Genomic DNA, 21,445 nt, shown 5'->3' with positions numbered 1-21,445 from the left:
ATTTCCTTTCGTGTCCTTTGCCCTCAATACAAAACTGCTGGATAGCAGAAGTTGCTGTGTATTTGGTTTTTGTGCTGAAGTCATGCTAATCATACATTCTTCATTACAACAGAACCTCTTGCTCTATCTCACAATTAAAACCCAAAATGTACTGGGTCAAATTAAAATGCTTCTGTATCACTGCTACCTGGATAACCTTTGGAGGATACGTCTGTTTTTCAGCCAATTCTGCCTGCCATTAATCAAGCTGATACAAGAAGCTGTGGTTTGCTAAGTACTAGAGGTCCTGTAGATGCCACTGCCAAATTCATGGACTTACTCAAATAAGCTTACACTTCAGACTCCACCATTCTATGCCTTAGGATCCTTCACTTTGTATCTTAGCTAGCTCAGAGAAGAAGACACATGTGTGAATACATGCAAAAAGTCAGAACATACAGGAACTTTTGCTACAGCACTCAAAAGTGAAATGCCATAGAATATTGTTTCAGGAGCACTGCTATCTGGTGTGAGAACCTTTTCAGTGTGCAGATGGTACATTTTAAAAATGACCAATTCTACACCCAAATCTTTATGAAAGTTAGACAGCAGCAACATACTGTAATCAGGATCTGCTTTTCTTCCTCATGGATGCATCAATAATTCTTTGCTAAAGGCAAACTTATGCACTCAGCAAATAAACTTGGGTGGGAGCCAGATATGGGACTTCTGCCCTCTGTAGGCAGAAACAGATCATTGCCTTCCCATGTGTTTTGTTTTGGGTTTTTTTTGGCAAGCTAGTGTTTGCACTTTTAGGTCAAAATTCAGACCACAGCACAGCCTTGTTTCCTTTATCCACACTGACCACGTGGGCTCCAGATGGTGACCATGCCACAGCATTGATAGGATTGCTGAAACAAAAAGATAACATAAATATATTAGATCCCCAAAAGACACAAAGTTTGGCTTAAGGAGGAAATGCTGCTTAGTCTCCACAGAGCTATTTTTGAAGACTATTGCTATTCACTAAGTAGAACAAGAAAAGCTTGCTTAAGGATGTGTTGCCATTGACCTCTTCATGTACTCCAGCAATGTTCTGAGCAATCATTTAATTAGCTCTAGTTTTACTTAACATTAGCTTTGTAGACTGGGAATAATAGCCCCAATACATGTAGTGAGCATCAGTTTCAGGAAGGCTTAAAGGCTAGTTTCCTCACAAAATGTAGCAGGTTCAGATTTTAACATTATCTTGACTCACCTGTGATGCTTGGAAAGTGTCCTCTCCACTTTTCCAGTGAGCACATTCCATATATACAGTGATCCATCTGCTGAGCCAGCCACAACATAATTTCCATCAGGGCTGAAAAATCACAGATTCGGTGCACAGGGGAAAAAGCACAGAAAAAAATTGTTGTTGCTGTTTGTAGCACATGTCATTAGATGATGGTAATTTCCCAAATGCCGTGGACTTCTCTTCTGACCAAATGGGAGGAACATATTTAGCTATAATACACTGCAGAGGTGACACTAAATTAGTTTCCCTCCTGCCTAAAACACTAAGTGCAAAATGAATTAGCCCTACAACTAATTAGATGCTCTGAACTTCCTTTTCTTCTGGTCAATGGGGATAGAATTGGTTCTGTTCTCAAAGTTTCATAGAAATACAGAATAACTTTAATTAACTAATCTAATATACTTATCAAGTGTCTCAATGTATAAAACTTGCCAGCCAGAAGAAAATACTACATCCAACTCAAGTTTTGGTAGCTCAGCTTCTTACCTGAATACAACTCTAGTCGAATCAGACCCACATTTAAATCCTGGAGCACTGGAAGAAACACCCCCCAACACAAAACCATTTATTAAATGTACTTTTAATTTTATAGACAGCTACAGAATAGACATCTTAGCAACACAAATCCGAAAAATTAATAATCAAACCAACCTGGCCTTTTCCTTTATTTTTATTAAGCACAAATATCTACATTAGTATGACACGGGCAGTCAACAAAGATGCTTTTCAAGAACTGGCTGCTTATTACCATTAAATGACAACAGGATAAACTCTGAATTCCTGGCCTTTGACACAGACGTGAAGTCTACAACCCACTTGTAGAGCCATACTCACCTGAATGTCTGTTTGACAGTGTTGCTTCTGAGATCTATAATTTTCAACAGATCATCCCGAGAACAAGTAATAAGCTCTGTTCTCTCAGGGTTGAGATCTAGAGCTGTAATCCTACCCAGTAATTCCACTTCCCGTACCACACATTCAGTTCTAAAAACAAAATATAACACAAGTTAACATTTCCTTAATGGTACCTAGTTTAGTGGCATATGAGAAGCCTCATTAGAAACTTTACAGTGGATAAAGGATGTAATCAGTAGCATAATTTATGTGCTAATTGGTTTCTTTTCTGTACTGTTTGCAGTTTAGAACAAAAACAGTGTTTAAATCTAGTCTTTAAAAACCAGTATGTTCAAGTATGAATGTTTTTAAGTTTTTAAAACAGCAATGGGTAAATTCACTTTAGTGTTTACTAGCATTCTTGTAGCAGTCACTGAAGAAAGGCATTTGTTTTCCATTGGCCTTAAATGCATTATATTCTTCACTGAAGTACTGAATACTACTCAACCTCCTAAAATTTGAATGTGAAGGTATCAGTCCTTAAACTACCTGCCTGTTGGGAACCAGTCAGGGAATTTCCTAGGTTTGGAAGCAGGACCATTTTTCTGATCAAGTTTTCTGACTCAGGTGAACCAAAAGTCTAGCAGTGTGGCTTCAGGTATTGTTTATGCATCTCTCCTCTGCCCTAGGGCTGACTAATATGTAGTTTTCTACATGGGTTCACACTGCAACCATTATCACTCTTTGCTAGAAACATGTAAAATATTTTGCAGTCAAAAGGTCCTGAATCTGAACCTGATTCTGATCTCACTGGAATCATTCTGACATCAAAATGGTCTCTCCCAATTTCAAAAGGAAGTTGGAATAGAATGTTTTGAGGTTGGAATACTTCCAGTGAGGTCAGGAAAGGACATTTCAACAATGAAACATTTTGCCTACCTGTACTTCTCAGGTGAACTGCATAATGCTTAATGCCCGCAATTAGAGCCTATATATTAGGCCTGTGTGAATTCTCAACAATCCAAAATGATTCAGATTAGATGCATTTTGGTATTTTCCAGTGTAGGTGGTTTAATACACTGAATCATATTGGATTAAATGCAGATACATAGTCTAAATAAATTGAGTGATTTGTGGATCAGTTTGAATATTTAACTTGAAATGGATCAAATTTCTGAGTTATGTGAAACTTTCAAATCAAACCTAATCCATATACCCTTAATATATATTTCTAATACAATACAGAAATAATGAACCATTGATTTTCACAACTTATTAGAGCATAGCACTCACCTAATATCCCAAAAGCGAATTTTCTTATCAAAGTGTCCACTCATTACACACTGTTCTGTGCAGACAAGATCATTGCAGCTGGAGCCAGCAAACACCGTCTTTGTACCTTTAAAAAGATGAAGTTACTAATCATGTAATTGAACCCAGAATCTTTCTTCTATGTCTGCCAAAATTGCTATTTATACTAGTATTGGCAAAAGAGATTTTACTGCATATTCCTTACTAGCTCTTACTGAATTTTATGTCAGAGAATTTGTTTTGGAGATTATTGCAATCAGAACAAAATTCTGGAGAAATGCTCATGGGGGAGTACACTTATCTAGTTTTGAGCTAGCCAAGGGATGAATGAGAATGCCCTGTCTTTCATTGTATTATAATATTTCCTGGGGTCGAAAGACTTCTTGGCTTCTCATGCTTAAATTCAATTCCAAATCCTGAGGAAAGGGAATTCAATTCAGAGAAATGATCCATACAATTTCTCTATCTATAATTTAGGAGAGATATTTGAAGGCTATTTTACCTAGGTCTAATTTCTAGCTCAAAAACTATCATAGGATCCTGTGTCTTCATTAGGTTCATTTCAAAAGAACTGAAACTGGTAGGAACATGAGCCTACATAAGCTAGCTAGCTATCCATCCCCATCAATTTTCTAAAGCACAAGCAAAAAGAAAAAGTAGAAGATAGACATAAAGAACAATTTTCTCATGTTTTAAGAATGAATGGCAACATATTTTCCTTTTATGCTTGGCAGAACAATGCCAAGTGTGTTGGTAACAGTGGCCAACCGGTAGCTAATAGTTTTTTTTAGGATTTGGAGACAACGGTTTCAATTCAGGGCAAAATATCAAAAAAGAGTTTTATTTAATAAATATTTAAACAGTTAAAAAGTCCTTAATACACATCCTTCCAGCTTGCCAGGAACCCCAAAGAAATGGCAGTAGATGGACTCCTTTTGCTAGCTGGCATGTACACAACTACTTTTCTTCCTGGGTCTTCTCGTCTATGCTGAGGCTTAAAGTCCCTGGGGGCTTTTGTCATCTGTTTATACTTTTATTACAAGAGAGGAAATATAAACAATCACACCTAGAGATAGCTTGATGACACAATCTATCAGTGACTTAATCATAATTCAGACAATTGACCCACTGCTAGGGATACTTTTAAGTAACACCGCAGTTCCTAGCACACAACATCTGGGATGGTCTGATGTCATATTTTGTAAATAACGGAACCCAGATCTTCTGCCAATTATATCTGTACATGAGACATTCCTTCTAACATACTGCTACACTTCCTTTGTGCAGGTATCAGATTACAGGACAACTCAAATTGTCCTCTTTATTTTAATTATTATAAGTAGAAATATAGATAAAAGGCTCAAATCAGAGTGATTTATAATGAAGCGATCTGCAGAGCTTGCTAAGTAAGCTTTTTCCTCCATCCACGTGGAGGAATTTACAATACAAAGCTCCCTAAGTTATACACAATTTGCAACAGCTAGTTAGAATATGTATCTTATATATGCAGAAGGAAAAAGTGGATCACACCACTAGTTCTTCACCAATCTTTTGCGGTGCCACTAAATCAAGTCATTAAAAGCATGAACACCATCATAAACAAAACTTGGAAATTTCTATAAAACTTAGTCACGAAATCTAAAAAAAAAAAAAAAGGGGGAAAGCCCACTTCCTTAACTGCTTAAAGGTTTAGCAATTATAGACCTTTGCAGTATGATATATAAGCTTAGTCTCTGGTGACAGCAGTACTGCTTAATATAAATCTTTATCAGGGGCATCTACTTCAAAGGGCAGAAATCAATCTTGGCCCAATAACAGAAAATACATCTTTCCTAAACCAGCATACTCTTCTGGTTGCAAAAACAATGCATATCAAACTGTGAGTCACAGTAGTATTTGCACATATACAAACATAAATGCAAACTTCATACATGGATAGCACTGGATCCATTTTATATTAGCTGAATGGTGAATACAAATGCACTGAGATAAACGGTAGCTACCACTTCTGCTTATGTGCATTATCAGGAGCCAAAAACTACAAACCAAATGGAAAATGCCAACTGCTGTTAAAACAAAATCAGCCTAGATGTATAATGACATAGAGAGCCTATGTTATGTACATGGCTAAAGAAGAGGAAATAAACTTAACACTTAACACTTTTTAAAATTTCATATAAATACTAATAGAAGAAACTGATTAACAATCACTCTGGGTAAGAGTAACAAGCAATCAAACAATATAAGATTTTTTTAATGCTGGTATCTGCTCATGTCTTTTCATAGAAGCACACTAGCCATTTTTATCCAAGGACTGATATGGCTTCAAAGTCAAGGAAGTTTAGAAATCTAAACCTATTTCACTTATTATTATAAAAAATATTATAAAAGTGACTACCAAGATGACACTTGGGGCAACAGTAAAATGTTTAGTTCCACTGATCAATGGAATGAATCTTTAGTAACATTCCTCATTTTCAGTGTCCTACCCCAAGGGAAGAAGCCAGCTTTGAATCCATATACATATCAGAAGATTAACAGAACAGCAATTTTGAATGCTTTGAGAGGTAATCAGTCAATGAGTGTTCTTCTTGTCCCTTTGATGCATGTGGGAAACTGTGAAACGGCTTCCTTACAGACTTTGCTGCGCAGGTCCCATAGCTTGAGGGTTCTGTCATGACTCCCAGATACAATGCGAGCTTTGTCCAGAAGGAATTTGGCTGATAAAACTTTTCCACTATGCCCCGTGAGCGTGTGCTAGAGAGATTGACATTATGTAAGAAAACAAATTTTTACAACACTTGGTCTCCCTAGGCTCACTATTCAACAATTTAGCAGAAACAGAATTTTAAAGCATTACCCAGCCCTCATTCTACATTGAGGACTAAAAAAAACCCTTGTTATGTATAATGCAAGTTTGAACATTAGGTTTGGTATCTGAAATAGGTATCCAAAAGGTTGCAAATATTTTTTTCTTCACTGGTGGTATAGATAACAATGGAGGACAGATATGGTTGGCAAACGGAACCTCCGGTTATCTATGCTAGGAATATGCAACAAGATATGGCTCATGCTGTTATATCCCGTTTCTGAGTTTCCCAGGGATATTTGGTTGACTATCTTCAGAAAACCATCATCTGGCCCTCTGACCCATCAGTGAAGTTCTACAATTTTAAACAGAGAAGTCCTTTCCAAGTTCATACAACTTAATATTTACTATTAAATAAAGTTCATTATATAGAGGACCAGTAGCAAATCTAGTAACAGTTCATAGTTTAAGGCAGAGCAACTCTAGCAGTTTACTAATTTTTAATGCAGGGTTCTCAGGGACTGGAGCTAGAGCTGTCTGTATGTAAAACATGTTCCTGCCCTCCAAGTTATGGCAAAAAGGGAGTGGATTAGAAAATGAAAGTAATAAATATGGAATACATTTTTATGTTTACCAAACCAGATTCAAAAGTTTGCCAACCTAGTGCTGCTACTAATTCACTTTTAATAATGTTCAGAAGTATTTTAATATTAAAATATATGCAAAGTTATAAAACTGTATAATTCTTTCAGAATCATGTTAATTTGGAAAAAATACTTAATATCTGTTTCCAAACAGTTTCAAATCACTCTGTATTGGAAATAGCAAACAAGCTATATGAATAAAAATAGATAAAAGATGATTAATGGGCAACGCAGTTTTATAATATACTGTATTGAGAATTAGGGTTAACATTAATTAACACACCCCAGATCAATTTCTAATATCTCTTTTATAGTTATAAAACTTGCAAGAATTTGGCACATGCACCTTGCTTTGAAAAAAACACTCACCCGTAACCGATGATCATCCACTGTCCAGATCCTACTGGCATAGTCATTTGAAGCCGCTAATAAATAAGAACCCTATGGAAATAATTTTTAAAATGTTTTCTGTAATAACCATTTCTACAATCTGCAATGCCTAAGTAATTTTGTTTCACATTATTTTATGCTCTCATCTTAATCTAGGCCACTGCCAAATCTTATCACTTCTTCTGGGGCTTATTTACAAGTTTTTGAAGCTTCATTATCTTTAAATATTCTCTCCCCTCTCGTCTATCCTGATTCCCTTTCTTTTCATCGATTATTTTCCCATTTATTTGCCTCATCCATTCTTTCTCCTATTCCTAATACTTCTTTCTGCTGCTAGTGCCCTGGGCAGAGAAGATGTTTTGCTTCAGAAGAGGTCTCAGTTAAAAAAATTGAGATCATACGCCCATTTACATGCCTCCAATACTTAAAACTCCTTTACTATTTTATGTTGGATAACAATTTCAGTGGTGTCTACTCAATACTCTACAAAGACACAAGCCGAATACATCACAACGTATCAGCAAATGCTCTTCCACTCATACCATTTCTATAGCTTGATGGAAGAGTAACTGCTGGGAGTTAGATGGTAAGGGAAGCAATATTTCTGGGCAAATCAGACCTTTTACTATTCATCACTGACCTCAGCAAAACTCAGTTTCCCTATCATGTAGAAGCAGCAGACTAACATTAAATGCTTCAGCATTATTAAAAAGTGATCTGGTTAAAAGTACATCAGCTGTCTATTTTTACAGGCAACAGGCCTAATTTTTTCAGGGATCTTCCAGGAAAAAAATGGAATAAAATAGTGTGTTACTAAAAAGATTCATAATTTTATACCTACTTCAGAACAATTACTTCATTTTTCAGATGATCTGTCTTTTAATGTGCAATGGTATTGCTCATTCAAGGAGGAAGATAGGCATATCAGAAACTATAGTCTATTATATACAATACTCCCATATTTTCCAGTTCTTCCATTTTTTTCCCTTACCAGAAAAAAAAATATGCGAAGGAATAGGACTGAATTGCTGCACAATGCAGTTTGCTTGGTAGCAATATTAACTGTTCATCTGGAAATGTCCTAAGTGATGTGGCTAGGGAAGCAGGACAGAAGATATTTGCAAAAAAGAAATACACCCATACTCACAGCACTATCAAACTCTACACTAGTAATTCCTGCATTACTGCCAGATAGGGCGGCTTTCAATTCACAATTATCTGTAATATAAAAGAAAAAAGAGTTAGGAGGCAAGAAAAGTATGAATGCACTTCAGTTTCATTCAGCAAAGCTAAGAAACTTCTCAAAAATATAAACCACAGAACTGATTGCCTAGAATTAGTGACATGTTATTTCTGTTTCTTGATACATAAAGCTGACTTATAACTAAGACAGGCTATAAGACTCAGTTTTGACTACTCCATCTAGTAGTAGCTCTCTTCAGAATTTGGGCAGAGAAAATTATCTTTCCCAATCCTAGGTATTTCACTATATCCTTCTAATGGAAATGCTAGGGATTAATCAAACCAAGACTGTGCTGCATCACTAGACCCATACATCCTCTCCTATTGACTAAATAGTTCTGGAAAAGACATTTTATCATTCCAATGCACTAAGGAATTTATTTTGGGATTCCTAATTAATTTCTTAGCTCAGAAGTGTAGCTATATTTTGAAGCTATCAACTATGGAATCAAACTTGGAAGAAAAAAATCCTATCTCCAGGAATTAAAACCTCTTGTCTCTTTTCCCGATATCTCCTTAAAGAGCTTACCACCAAAAACCTCCCAAATTTTGACTTTCCGGTCTGAGCCTCCTGTTGCTAATAAACGAGAGCCAGGGCTGAACTGGACTGCATTAACCTCCCCATCATGAGCATCCTAAGGAGATGCAAAACAAACAATAAACACAATCAACAATTATTGATGATTTCAGGACCCAGATCTGTTAGCCTCTGACAGCATACATAAAAATTGAACCAGACTCTCACAGAGTTAATAATAACCCTCCCCAAATGTCTATCAACTTTTGAGTTCCATTTCCTGTTTGAAGCTATTTATAAGTAACTTAATACATGTAGCAACCAATCTCTTAAAAAAATTATAGAAAAAGACTTCGGGATTTTTTTTTTTTTTTTGCTCCAAGGAGTTCCACCTCCTAAAAATCTATGATAAATCAATGATTCTGAATGCTGTTTGCAACTCTGAAATTATAATAAAATACATATAGGAAAATATATGGAAAAGAGGGAAGATGAAAAATCAGTGTATGTGTTGTAACACCCACATATATTAATATTCATTTCATGAAGTCAGATAAGATAAAAGATTTCTTCACTGTTGTCAAAAAATCATTGCAAAATACTGAAGAAATGATAAAAGCTACACACTGAAAAGTGATCAAGAAAAGAATGGACCATTAGTAAAGCAGTAAATCTGACAATCTTGTATATCAGAATGAAAAGAAAAATTGAACTAATTTTGCATTTTATTTATTTATTTATGTATACAATTGATATAGCTGCCCATCTCACCAGCAAGCAACTTTGGGCAGCGTACAACAAGGCTGAAAACAATAAATAAATACTGTACATTAAAAGATATAAATACCAACTAAAACAGAAAAATTTATGAAGTAAAACAACTACCAGATTTGTGTTTATGTCTGTATGCATGTGTGTGTGTTTTTCCTGGACTATGTTTAGTATTTGTACATTATGAGATTTTACACTGTTTAGGATTAAATGCCTACATTGTAGAATCATATTTGTTATGTGTTTATTCCATGTCATTCATAAAACAATGCCGTACATTTGGTCCCATTACTAAAGTGACTTAATGTATTTAATAATAATTAAAAAAACTATTATAGAAGTTAAAAGTGGAAAAGTGATGCCGAGTCAGAAAAAAAATATTTGCAGGGGAAAAAAAGAGGTCTCAGCTTGAAAACTAAAGATCATGCACATTAGAACACATTCCAGAACTGACAGCTCCTTCATTAGCTTTGTTGGGGGAGAGTCAGCTCTGAGTGCTTTTGACTGCAAGCAACATGAACTGACTATACCCGTATAATGTCAGCAGCTTTATAACATCTTACAACATTACTGGAGCATGGATGGGAGAGAGAAAAACTGCTGGGAGCTCTGGAAGGTATGGATACACAATTACACTAGTGCAATCAGACCTTTCTGTAGTCATCACTGACCTCAGTATTTATTACAATTCCTCAGGTTTTGGCTGATTTAGCAGGATCCATTTCTTGTTGCAAAATGGGTCCTGCTCTTTGCACTACAGCTCTTTCTTTGCAAGGCCACAAAAGACCCTTGTGCTAGTCATATCATGAACATATAGCATCTCATCATGAAAACAAAGAAATGGATGCCTGAACATGAAGTAAAACCTGAAGCAATTCACATGTTTACACTGCAAAGTAAGTACCACACAAAAGTAAATTGGAAAACTACTCAGCAAAACATATTTATTCTTTAAAGATAATGCATCCTAGATATACTTACAAAGACACACAATGCTGTGTTGGGGACTCGGACCTCTTTGCTTGCAGTAGGATGTACATCGGTACTATCTTGAGGGATAGCACATGAGGACAAAGAACGCCTCCTGAGGAAGGTCACATCAATACGCAAATAAGCATATGGAGGAAATTAGCTGTATCATCAGACTATAGGCCGGGGGATGACCCCAATTACACAATAGGTAAGAATAGGAGGAAAGCCAAGGAGTCTTAAAACAAATTCAATATTTCAAAAACAGGGCAGCAATACCCAGAGATGGGTGTGCATGTTAGGGACTCCTCTATAATCTTTGCAATTGGCTTCTTGCATGAACCCAACTGATTGCATAAAAACTCTTTATGCCAGAGTAGGGAAAAATTTATCAAAATTACAGCAGCTGTATTGAATCCCAAATTAAAATTGTCTGCCAATAGAGGCGAATATTGTCTGACACCAATATGCTAAATATCTGCTACTATTTTTTTAACAGTGCTTTTCCCTATACAAAGTAAATCCTATTCAGTTGCAAATGTACATAACCTATGATTGGTGCCTAATTTAAAACATACATTGCATTATTAACAGAGAACTTCTACATAACACAAAAATTACTAAAATGACTGGCCACAGCAGTCATACAGATTATATTCAGCAATTCTTCTCTGAGTTGTTATACCTCAGGCATCTATGATACATCTATGCATCATTTAACCGGAAAGTCTTTTCAATGCTACAGAAACAACATGACACAATTATTCAGCATCTCTCATCGCATGCTGGATTAAGTGTGAATAATTTCAAGCAAATTTTCACCTGGCAGTATCAGAAGAGTGATGTCCCAAAAGGGGAGACTCAGACAGACTGGAGGGAAAGATCAGAGGTCAGCACACAGCAGAAGTAAGGAATTGAACACAAAAGAAAAGGAGAGATAGAAACTAGAAAAAAGACTTGACATAAGAAGAATTGTTTGCATTCCTAGCATCACTGAGGTGCTGGTATATATTGAACTAATATGTCACGAAAAGGTAAACATATTCCAACCTACCCAAAGATATTAGTGATAGAATCCAGAAGGCCTCCAGTGGGCTGGGAGAGTCGCTTACTAAAGAGAAGGGGAGGACAGTTTTCAAGGACAGAACAAAACACACAAGACCATAACTCTCAATCTTCAAGCCCCACATTCAGCACGGAAAGTTAATGGTAACAGGACAGTCCAAAAAGCCACCATCTTGGATCTAAATAAAAAGCTTGCATAAGCAATTATGAATTGAAGACAATTTTTGTTGTCCTATGAGCAGGAAGAAAAAGGCTCCCTAATAGATTTAATTGGAACTTTGAGAATAAAATTAAAGACATACTTATATGAAGGCAGAGCACATACTCTTTCTTGTACCCAAGCATTCTCATGACTAATGTGATAGTTGGCCTATACTGGCCTTTAACAAGAAGTGTAAACATTTTTGCTTTTAAGCCAGTTTAAATGGAAAGACTTTAGGTTCTGCATGTTTTGTTTGCAGATTCAGTTCCAACATAGGGTTGGAAACAAAATTATCTAAGAGCCTATTATCTGCAGCTATCACCAATATTAGATGGGCCAACTGTCCAAAAAGGCAACTTTTTACAAAGCTTTCAGTGTTAACTAGTATGGCTCTTAACATTTTCAACCTTTTATAATTTTGATCTTGTTAATATTTACACAGAGAGGATTTGAGTCTTCCTTTACTATCCCCATGACATGGCTCTGCCATAAACAAACTGAGAATGTTGGTATAAACCCAACTCTCTGAAGCTGTGTAGGGACTATTTCCTAACTGTTAGAGCACCATTTTAATTCAAGGCCATCAGAGCTTTACAATGCTCTTTCCAGCATCAGGAATAGCACCGCTATGGTAAAAAGCAGATGTGGATAGAAAAGGAGAGACTCCTTCCCTGTACTTATTTGTGAGCCCTACAAAGTTAAAATTTGGAAATATTCCTAGCTAAAGAATAATGGTACTGTAAAATAGGGATTTCTTGAAAAAAGGTTCAATAGGAACATCAGAGAACTCTGTAACTATTGGACTGTTTGCTATAGGCATAAAGCTAATGTTCTCATTTGTATCCTACTAAAATAAATGGGAGCAAAAAACAACAGCTGTGCAATTCTCATTTTATTACAATAGGGCATATAGCTGCTAAATTATCTTCACACTGGCATCAGTTATCAATTAATTTATAATTCATCTACCCAGGAAAGAGTAACTTTCTCAATACATTTTCTTCTTAAGATGAAGTTCTTGAATCAAATCAAGAATAGTTACGAGTTTTTCTTCCCACCTGGAAATATTATATGAAACTCTTTGGAAAAAACGCTTCCAAACATCTCTGCTCACATATTACCTTGTTGTCCGGGTGACAGCCCGAACTGGAGATGTCTCCTCAGCTGGATCGGAGGTTTCATCTGTGAGTACTTCAATATCATCATCCCTGGAGAAAGACAGATCATACCTTGAATGTTCAAGAAGATCAGGCATTTCACATTAAGCAGCCTCCTCCTCTACTATTTCAAATACAGAATTTGACTGCCTGTACTTATCAGCACAGTTCTTAGGGATGATGTAAACGATAACTGAACAACAGAATTAGCTATGCCATTGCTGTATTTTATTTGCCTTTTACAATTTTTAATCACATTGCTTAATATAACTTGTTAAAACTGAAATTATTTAACTTTGAATGTAAACTTTGTGCAATCAGTTAAAATATAACTATTTCTAAGCAATTTGACAAAGTAGAATAGGAAAATTTTTATCCATGGAATTCCAGCTAAGTTTGCATACATTTCACTGCATTGTACTTGTGATTTCAGCATTTTTCCCCCTTACTGTTCCCTATGATGGGATGAAAGTTAACTATCAGCTCTAAGGCTGGTGTAGTTCCTGGCCATTTTTAAAAGTGTCAGAGGAATAAGGTGGTTTTGGAGTCAAGATCACACATAACAAGCCCCCTCCAAGCACTATCTGGCTGCAACCACATAGAATACTAATTCAGTACCAAATATTTTAAGGTTATTACAAAATATTTGTATAGTTATCCCTTATACAGGAGCTTCCTCTTGTAATGTCAACTATGAGGAGCTATCTTGCCCGTTATCTCAGCCCACCCCACTCGGTCCAGCAGAAGGGGCATGTTGCAGACACCACCAGTCAAGGAATTTCGACTGCTGGGATCTAGGAAGAGGGCCTTTTCTGCTGTGGCCCCTGCTCTATGGAACAATCTACCTCCCGAGGTATGGTGTGCCCCCACTCTCATGGCCTTTAGGAAAGGTATGAAATCCTGGCTATGCCAGAAGGCCTGGGGGCTGGATGGGGGCTTGCATCAATGGAAGTGTCTTGTGGGGTAATTGATTTTACCCCCCCCCCATCATCTTGAATGTCTTTAGTATTTATGTATAGGGTTTTTTTTATAGTGGATTTTTATGGATTGAGTAATTTAATTATTTATGGGGTATTTTAATTGTTTCTGGGCTTTTGATTCTTAATCGTGAGCCGCCCAGAGTCACCTGTTGGGGGAGATGGGCGGCATACAAATTTAATAATAAATAAAATAAAAATAAATAATAAATTCAGGTAATTAAGTTAGGCAAGAATAAACTTGCTGTACTTTAAAATAAGTTTAGAACTGTATCAATGCACTTAAAAGAATAAATGCAAATAATTAATACCTAGTCCAAACAAGTTCACTTAGTACACGATGCAGTAAAATAAGCAGAAGTAAAGCAAAGCAAGGTAAGTTCCATATACAGTAACTACCAAACTAAGCAATCTGATGCTTGTACAATTATTTAAAAGAAAAAGTTTGTGGCTGGTTAATCTGATCTATTGCTAATCAGTTCTTGTTTCTCATATACATTTTCTTTCCACCTGATATAGCCATTGAGTTGTATGAAACATGTTAAGCTCCAGAAGGCCAAGATAAGGAAGCAAAATAAAGAAAAACAAAGTCAATATATAGAGCCAATAAAGTTGTTGCAAACTGTAAATCTAAAGTCAGTAAATACCAAAGTTACAAAGATCAAGGGATATAAAAATAAGGATTAAAGTCTTGGTGAAAATAAATGAATTTTTTTTTAAAAAATCAGAATTTTAGTTGGCAGGGGAAATCTGTCCCTACTATGGTTGAGTCAAGGAAGAAGATGAAAGCATTCATGAAGGTAAATCCACCAGATTCGTTGACACCAAGCTGCCACCAATAAATAAACTTGCTTTTCTGATTCTTGACAATTGTCTAAGAATACACAATTTATCACAATTGGGAAAGGGGAAGATAATTTCACCCAACCCAACAAAAATCCATTATCATCTTTATTCCCATTCTCCACAATTTTGTTGCTGATAAAATTAGGAAGCTTTTATAATTTGATCACACATTTTACATCAGAATGCCGATGTAAAATTAGGAGCCAAACAATCATGCAGCCTGGACAATGAATTTTCATATTTTCAGCCTGGAAATGGGAGTAATATAGTCATTAGGAAGTAATTAGACTAGTGAATGCTTACTGTTCAATTGGCAGTGGTTCTTTAGCAGCTTCTGCTAGTTCTTTCTGAAGCCTAGCTTGCCTTCTCCTACCAGAGAAGAAAAATGTTAGGAAATATGTGTCAACTCTGTAACATTTATCAATATTCATTTGAACAGTTGCATTCCAAGTGTTAAGGATCTGGTAATTAGGAGAAACCCCCCAATGTCTTATTGGCTTAAGCTCCCTGGTATAGAAATCCCAGTGGGCAGACTTGTTGCTTCAAAAAATGTATCTGCATCTTGATGCTAGTAAAATGCAAGGTTCATCGGAGTACACTGGATCTCATGTCTCACTGGGCCCAAGTGAAAACTAACTGCCCAGAAACATTTACCTTAACTAGGATGTTTTAAGGTGCCTTAAAGTCATTTTGTAATTCTTACAGGGTACTACATTTCTTAAATAAAATAGCACTAATAAATCAACAGTTTTAACATATGAGCAGTCCCCATAAATACTGACATATTGTGAATATCAGACATTATTTCCATCACAGAAACTGATGCTAATTCTAGATTTAGTCTACTAGTTTAGATATAATATTCACATTATGAAGAAACACATCAGGAAAAAATGAGGCTATTTGAATGGGCATAATCTGAATATTATGAGCTAACATTTAACTGTTTTATATTCAAACCAAGCTTAAGCCTCAAATCAAAATTTTATAAACATAAGGATTTAAAGACTAGACCTCAGCAGATGGCTTAGCTCAGAAGCCAAGCAAGTAAAGGCCTTTTAATGACTGGATAGATTACCAAGAAATAACAGAGCAGTAGGGTAGACTGAGAAATTGAAAAACATTCCAGAAAAAGGCAACAGCTAACCTTTCTCATACTGTTGCCAGTTACCAGGAGTTGAGCTCAACTTGAAGAAGCCTCTACCATTACTCTAAAGGATTCAAAACCACACCCCAAAGCCTCTGATAATCAAAGGAAAAAGAAACATGGCAAAGGCATGGGGACAAAGGAAGAAGGAATTCTGAGGATAGGTTTCTAACAGTCTGAACTCACATGCTTACATGGAAAATACTGCCAGCATCATACCTTAAATCCTTCTCATTTTCTGCATTGAGCCGATTAGCTTCTTGAGCCTTTTCTGCCATCCAACGGGTTACCAATTCTTGGTTATCTTCAGTGGTTCTTCTCAATTTTTCTTCAAGAGCAGTAAAGGTGATTTGAAGAGCATCATATTCATCCTTAAGAGTCTGATTAGCTCGTTCGAGATCTTGAAGCTTGTTGTACAAATCATGGCACTCTGTTTCCAGTTCAGATATCTTCTGTAAATACTCTGCAATTCTTCAATGGAAGCAACTAATATAATGAAAATCTGAAGGCTAGCACTGAGGACCAAGATAAAGTTCTATTGATAATAAATGGATTTTACTCACTTGACATTATTTGTTTGTATTTCTCTGTCCTTCTGTTGTATTTGATTGTTTAAATCAATCACAGATTGGGCCAACTACAAAGAAAGAAAAAATAGTGAAGTTAATGTTAATTAATAACATTAACATTAATGTTACTTAGTTAATTATGTTAACGAAGAATCAAAATTTCTATCATAGTTGGTAGTTTTTGCATCTCTTTTGCATCTCTCTGAATGCATGCACTTCATTAAGGATGTATTTTATGTCTCTCAATCAAAACCAAGATATCACTGTATTCATGCTGTATTCATTTGGTAGATTTACGGACCCCATATGGACAAACTTAAGTGATCAATGAATACAGAAATCAAAAGACAATCATGACTACACAATGTAACTGAAAGGCACAGTAAGTTGTAGCTGAAAGATACAGTAAGTTGTACCTTAATTTCTAAACACAGAATCTTAAAAGAAGTAGGTATCATAAATCATTTCCCAGGTTTCTAGTAACAGATGAAGAAAGGCATCACAAAAACAAAGTATCTTAATTAAAAAATTGAATAAATGCTGCTTTGTCTACAACAATATATATTGATTTTTTTTTTATTAGAATGAAAGCAAGAGAAAAGCGCAAACGTTGACTGCTTAATATAAAAAGTTCTTTTGGAGATACATTTTTATTGTTCTGAAATTCATGGGATAGAGAATCAAATAATAGTATTTGTGCATTGTACTGCTGCAAGTAAGGACAAATTTTTCCTAACCTCGCCCCGTTTCTTGTGCAGCTCTGTCAACTCCTCTTGATGTTTAATCCTTAATTGAGCTACTTCTTGAAGATGAGCATCATTTCTTGCACCATCATGTCCTGGGCTGAATTTTCCAAAGGAACAGAAGGTAAGATGCTGAGTTTATCTAATTCATGCAGATGTTCAAACTACAGGTAGTCCTCGGGTTACGACGGCAATTGGGACCTGAATTTCCATCATTAAGTGATGCGGTCATAAAGCGTGATGTCATGTGACTGCGTTGCTTAGCGACAGCAATTCTGGCAGTCCTGGTTGCTGTTGTTACGCAAGGACCTCATGTGATTGTGACTTCTGACTTCCTGCTGGCTTCCCCACTGACTTTGCTTGTGGGAAGCTGGCAGGGAATGTCGGAAATTGCGATCATGTGACTGCAGGGACGCTGTGATGGCTGGAACTCTGAGGACTGTTGTAAATACCATTTGTTCAGCGCTGTTGTAACTTTGAACAGTTGCTGAATGCTCGTTAAGCGAGGACTACCTGTACTCCACAAGAACTAATACAGTCTCCACACATTGATTTTCCACTGACATTTCATTGAGATTACATTAAGCAATTCCCATTCCTCTTTGTATTGTATGCCACTGATCTCTATTTAAAATAATGAAGCCTTATTTTAACAGATGATTTGGGGGGAGGGCTTACCTATCATTCCCAAATGCCCAATAAATATGAAAGTATACAGTACCAGTATGTTATTTACAACATTTGAATAATATAATAATTTGCATCAATTTATATCATTCGCATAATGACATTACACAATTTGATGTAATTTGCATCATTTGCATAATTATATCACCATGGATGTATAATTTGCCACATATGTTACAAAATTAAGATTAAATTAACATATATCTATATCTATATCTATATCTATATCTATATCTGACTGGTCCAGACTACTATATCTATAAACAAACTTATTTGGAAATAAAGCATGTGCAGCATGTATAGAATCAAACACAAAGTTATGCAGTAGCTATTAGTAGTAAATAATTGTAATGAATATTACACAGGAGAGCAAAAGGCCCTGTTATATTGCTGGTTGTAAAGAAGACACAGTAACTCTCCCTAGAATTGACTTAAAAAGTACCTGATCTCATGCCGGTTTGGCAAATCATACTTTTCCACTTGTAGCTTGTCAGCCAGCACTGAATGGAAATCTGACTTCTCCAGGAGCTTGTTATCTAACAGGCCAAAATATTTAATTTTTTAAAAATGGAAAAGATCCTTATTAGTTGTACAATCCATTAATAAGCTTGCCACATGGTATTATAGTCTTTGAACTGTGGATATAAACAGTTTCACAGAAACTACACCTACTTCAGACATGCTGAAAAAGTGTCTAACCAAGAAGACATTCTCTCACATAAACTTTATTTGCATTACTTGTTAAACAACCAAGATAAATTTATTTCTCTAAGAGTATCAAAATTATGCTACATTATGTGTAAGCTTTACCCACAAATGATTGCCAACAGTTATTGATGTTACAGGATAATTTTGCTTTGTTTGTTTTATGGAATGTATTTTTATTGGTCAATGATCGAAATAAAGTTTCTGTTTGTCTGTTTTCTCTCACAGTGCACAATAGTATGGTTATGAGTTCAGACTTGTTCAACTAGGCTTCTGTAAATGAATGAGTCATTTAATAGGACATTGTTCTACTTTACAACCCGATGTTTTGAATAATAGAATCTGGAAGAGGATTCAATGATGTATTAAAAGACTGTTCCAGATTGCAAAATCTTTCTCTCACCAAATGGGTGCTGGCCTGAGAGCAAAGATTCCAAGCGATTAGGTAATTCTCCTTATGCTACTGAACTGGTGAGAAGGTTCCTTGTCATTGAGCAGAGTGTAAACAAGAAGTATTCAAAGTTCAGGGCTTGTGGATCTATATTTTTTTATTACAATCCCAAGTCCATAAAAAAGAGCCAGTGTGATGTAGTGCTTAAGGCATCAGGCTAGAAACTGGGAGACCGCAAGCTCTAGTTCTGCCTTAGGCACAAAGCCAGTTGGGTAACACTGGGCCTCTCTCTCTCTCAGCCCTAAGAAGGAGGCAGTGGCAAACCACTTCCAAAACTCTTGCCAAGAAAACTGCAGAGACTAATCCAGGCAGTCAGCAGGAGTCAAAAACTGACTCGAAGGAACACACACACACATAAAATCCATAAAAAAGATAAAAGATAATATGCAAATAGCATTACACCCATGGGAATGAATACATTCTAAATATTTGTTTATATAATACATTAACCCACAGTTAACTGAATTCACCAATTGTCTGGGTGCGTACAACACAGAGCACCACAAAATAACCCAAATGACTGGGTTTGCACAACACACAGAATCACAAACCAGTGAACAAATTTTAGCCTAATGTACTGTGTGAACCTGGTCTAAGAAAGAAACAATAGAGTATTTACAAATGTATGTTCAGTCCATGAAGATGAGATTAGTAACACACCAAACTCCTTTTTTTCATACAACATATCATTCAACCTTTTCTTTTTGGAGTTTATTTTCTGGAATCCACTGAAGAAAAATAGTTTTCAACTGAATTATAAGACAGTAAATTAGGAACTTTGGCTAGTTTACTGAAATTGGCCCAAAGACTCATCAACAGAACCTCAATTAATTAAACTACAGTCGCAACAACAAAACGTCCCTTATCTAGTCTAGAAATCACAGTATTTATAATTGAGCATTTGCAACAAATTGCCAATTCCTGCCTGCTAGTTAAAGTGAAGAATTTCAGTTGATTCTCCTGAAAGCTCTTACATTGCAAGATTATCTCTTCAAAGGCCTGTCTTTGTAACTGGTCTCGTCGCTTCAGTTCATCCAGGATATGTCGCTTCCAGGCAGGGAAGCTCGATGTCCTAAGCCCAACAGACATATTGCCGGAGATCTGGCGACGTTACACCTTGCCAAAAACCCAAGTCATCTGGATGCGGGTTTCCCCTGAGACAGAGTGGGTGTACGAGAGCTGGAGCCAGAACTCTAAATAATAACGATAATAATGCAGTAGGAGACAAAAACCCGCAAGTCTGTCAGCCTGATCGGGGCTGGGGAAGAAACGGGAAAGGGTCATCTCCGAGAAGAACAGGAGACAGAATGGAAGGGGACCAGAAAGATGGGTGGCGTCCAGCCATCCTGCCTGCCGGGCCCACCCAGGGATAGAGACAAGACCGACGGGCAAAACTCACCGCTGACCATCAAGGAGAAGGAGGGTGGCAGTTGGGCGCTGCCTTCACCTGGAAGTTTCCTCCGCGCACCCCTCAACCGGGCCGCAGCCCCCATCCATTCCCGCGACAACCTCCCACAGAATTCCCCTTAGTCCGAGAGAGATGGCGTCACTAGCGGGCCTTCTCTTTCTGCGTCGCAGGCTAATCACATTAGGCTCCAACCTCAATGCCTGACTCACAAGGCCGCCCTTCCTGCTGAACGTGGGCCACGGTCACGCATCGCTAAATGCAGTTACTACCTCGCTGGTCCATCCTAGCGAGCGCCCTTCTTATTAAGTGCGGGCCGCACGGCAAGCGCGAAGGCAAAAGCGAGGTAGAAAATGGCTGCGGACGAGGCTGGTCAGGGCTTCCAGGATATACGCCATTTTAGGAAAGAATGCTGGGAAGAGGCGCCTTTGATACGCACCACTATGGGCGGGGAATTGTGGCACAGTTGCTTTCAGCCACATACAGTTCAACTAGGGAGGCGCTTGTTGGGAGGCATATTCTGGGCTCAGTTTCAGCAAAACTGAGCCAGGGACGGTGTCCCCTTCCCCTTCACCGCGGGGTTCGGTCCTACTTCTTTCCCTGCTGATGACGGACATCAGTGTTTCTCAACCTTGGCGACTTTAAGATGTGTGGACTTCAACTCCCAGAATTCCCCAGCCAGACTTGCTGGCTGGGCTGGGGAATTCTGGGAGTTGAAGTCCACACATCTT

General features: G+C 37.0%; 1 protein-coding gene and 1 non-coding gene across 4 annotated transcripts; both read right to left on the bottom strand.

The window, feature by feature from the left end:
* Window positions 1-89: 89 nt before the first annotated feature.
* On the bottom strand, window positions 90-21,124 carry ATG16L1 (autophagy related 16 like 1). Of its 3 annotated transcripts, XM_088132399.1 has the most exons (20): window positions 20,709-21,123; window positions 20,284-20,502; window positions 18,596-18,689; window positions 17,461-17,566; window positions 16,718-16,791; window positions 16,374-16,625; window positions 15,311-15,376; window positions 13,149-13,235; window positions 11,815-11,871; window positions 11,583-11,630; window positions 10,773-10,875; window positions 9,033-9,138; window positions 8,409-8,479; window positions 7,241-7,312; window positions 6,055-6,175; window positions 3,401-3,506; window positions 2,108-2,257; window positions 1,760-1,807; window positions 1,238-1,339; window positions 90-890 (listed from the first exon to the last, which is right to left on the bottom strand). In XM_088132399.1, exons 2-20 carry the CDS (start codon window positions 20,396-20,398, stop codon window positions 797-799), a joined length of 1,872 nt encoding a protein of 623 aa, XP_087988525.1. In that variant the 5' UTR covers window positions 20,399-20,502; window positions 20,709-21,123; the 3' UTR covers window positions 90-796. The 3 variants fall into 3 exon arrangements, with proteins under 3 accessions (XP_087988525.1, XP_087988526.1, XP_087988527.1); XM_088132400.1 differs by lacking the exon at window positions 11,583-11,630 and having other exon boundaries at window positions 20,709-21,124; XM_088132401.1 differs by lacking the exons at window positions 11,583-11,630; window positions 11,815-11,871 and having other exon boundaries at window positions 20,709-21,124.
* On the bottom strand, window positions 7,634-7,902 carry LOC112542472 (small Cajal body-specific RNA 6). The gene has a single exon (XR_003086223.1).
* Window positions 21,125-21,445: the final 321 nt, after the last annotated feature.

This window comes from Python bivittatus, unplaced genomic scaffold (assembly GCF_059951505.1).
Source record: "Python bivittatus isolate LINGU-HERP-01145 unplaced genomic scaffold, Pbiv_v1 ctg000980_np1212, whole genome shotgun sequence".
Taxonomy (NCBI): Eukaryota; Metazoa; Chordata; class Lepidosauria; order Squamata; family Pythonidae; genus Python; species Python bivittatus.
This window is presented reverse-complemented; position numbering and strand designations above follow the sequence as displayed.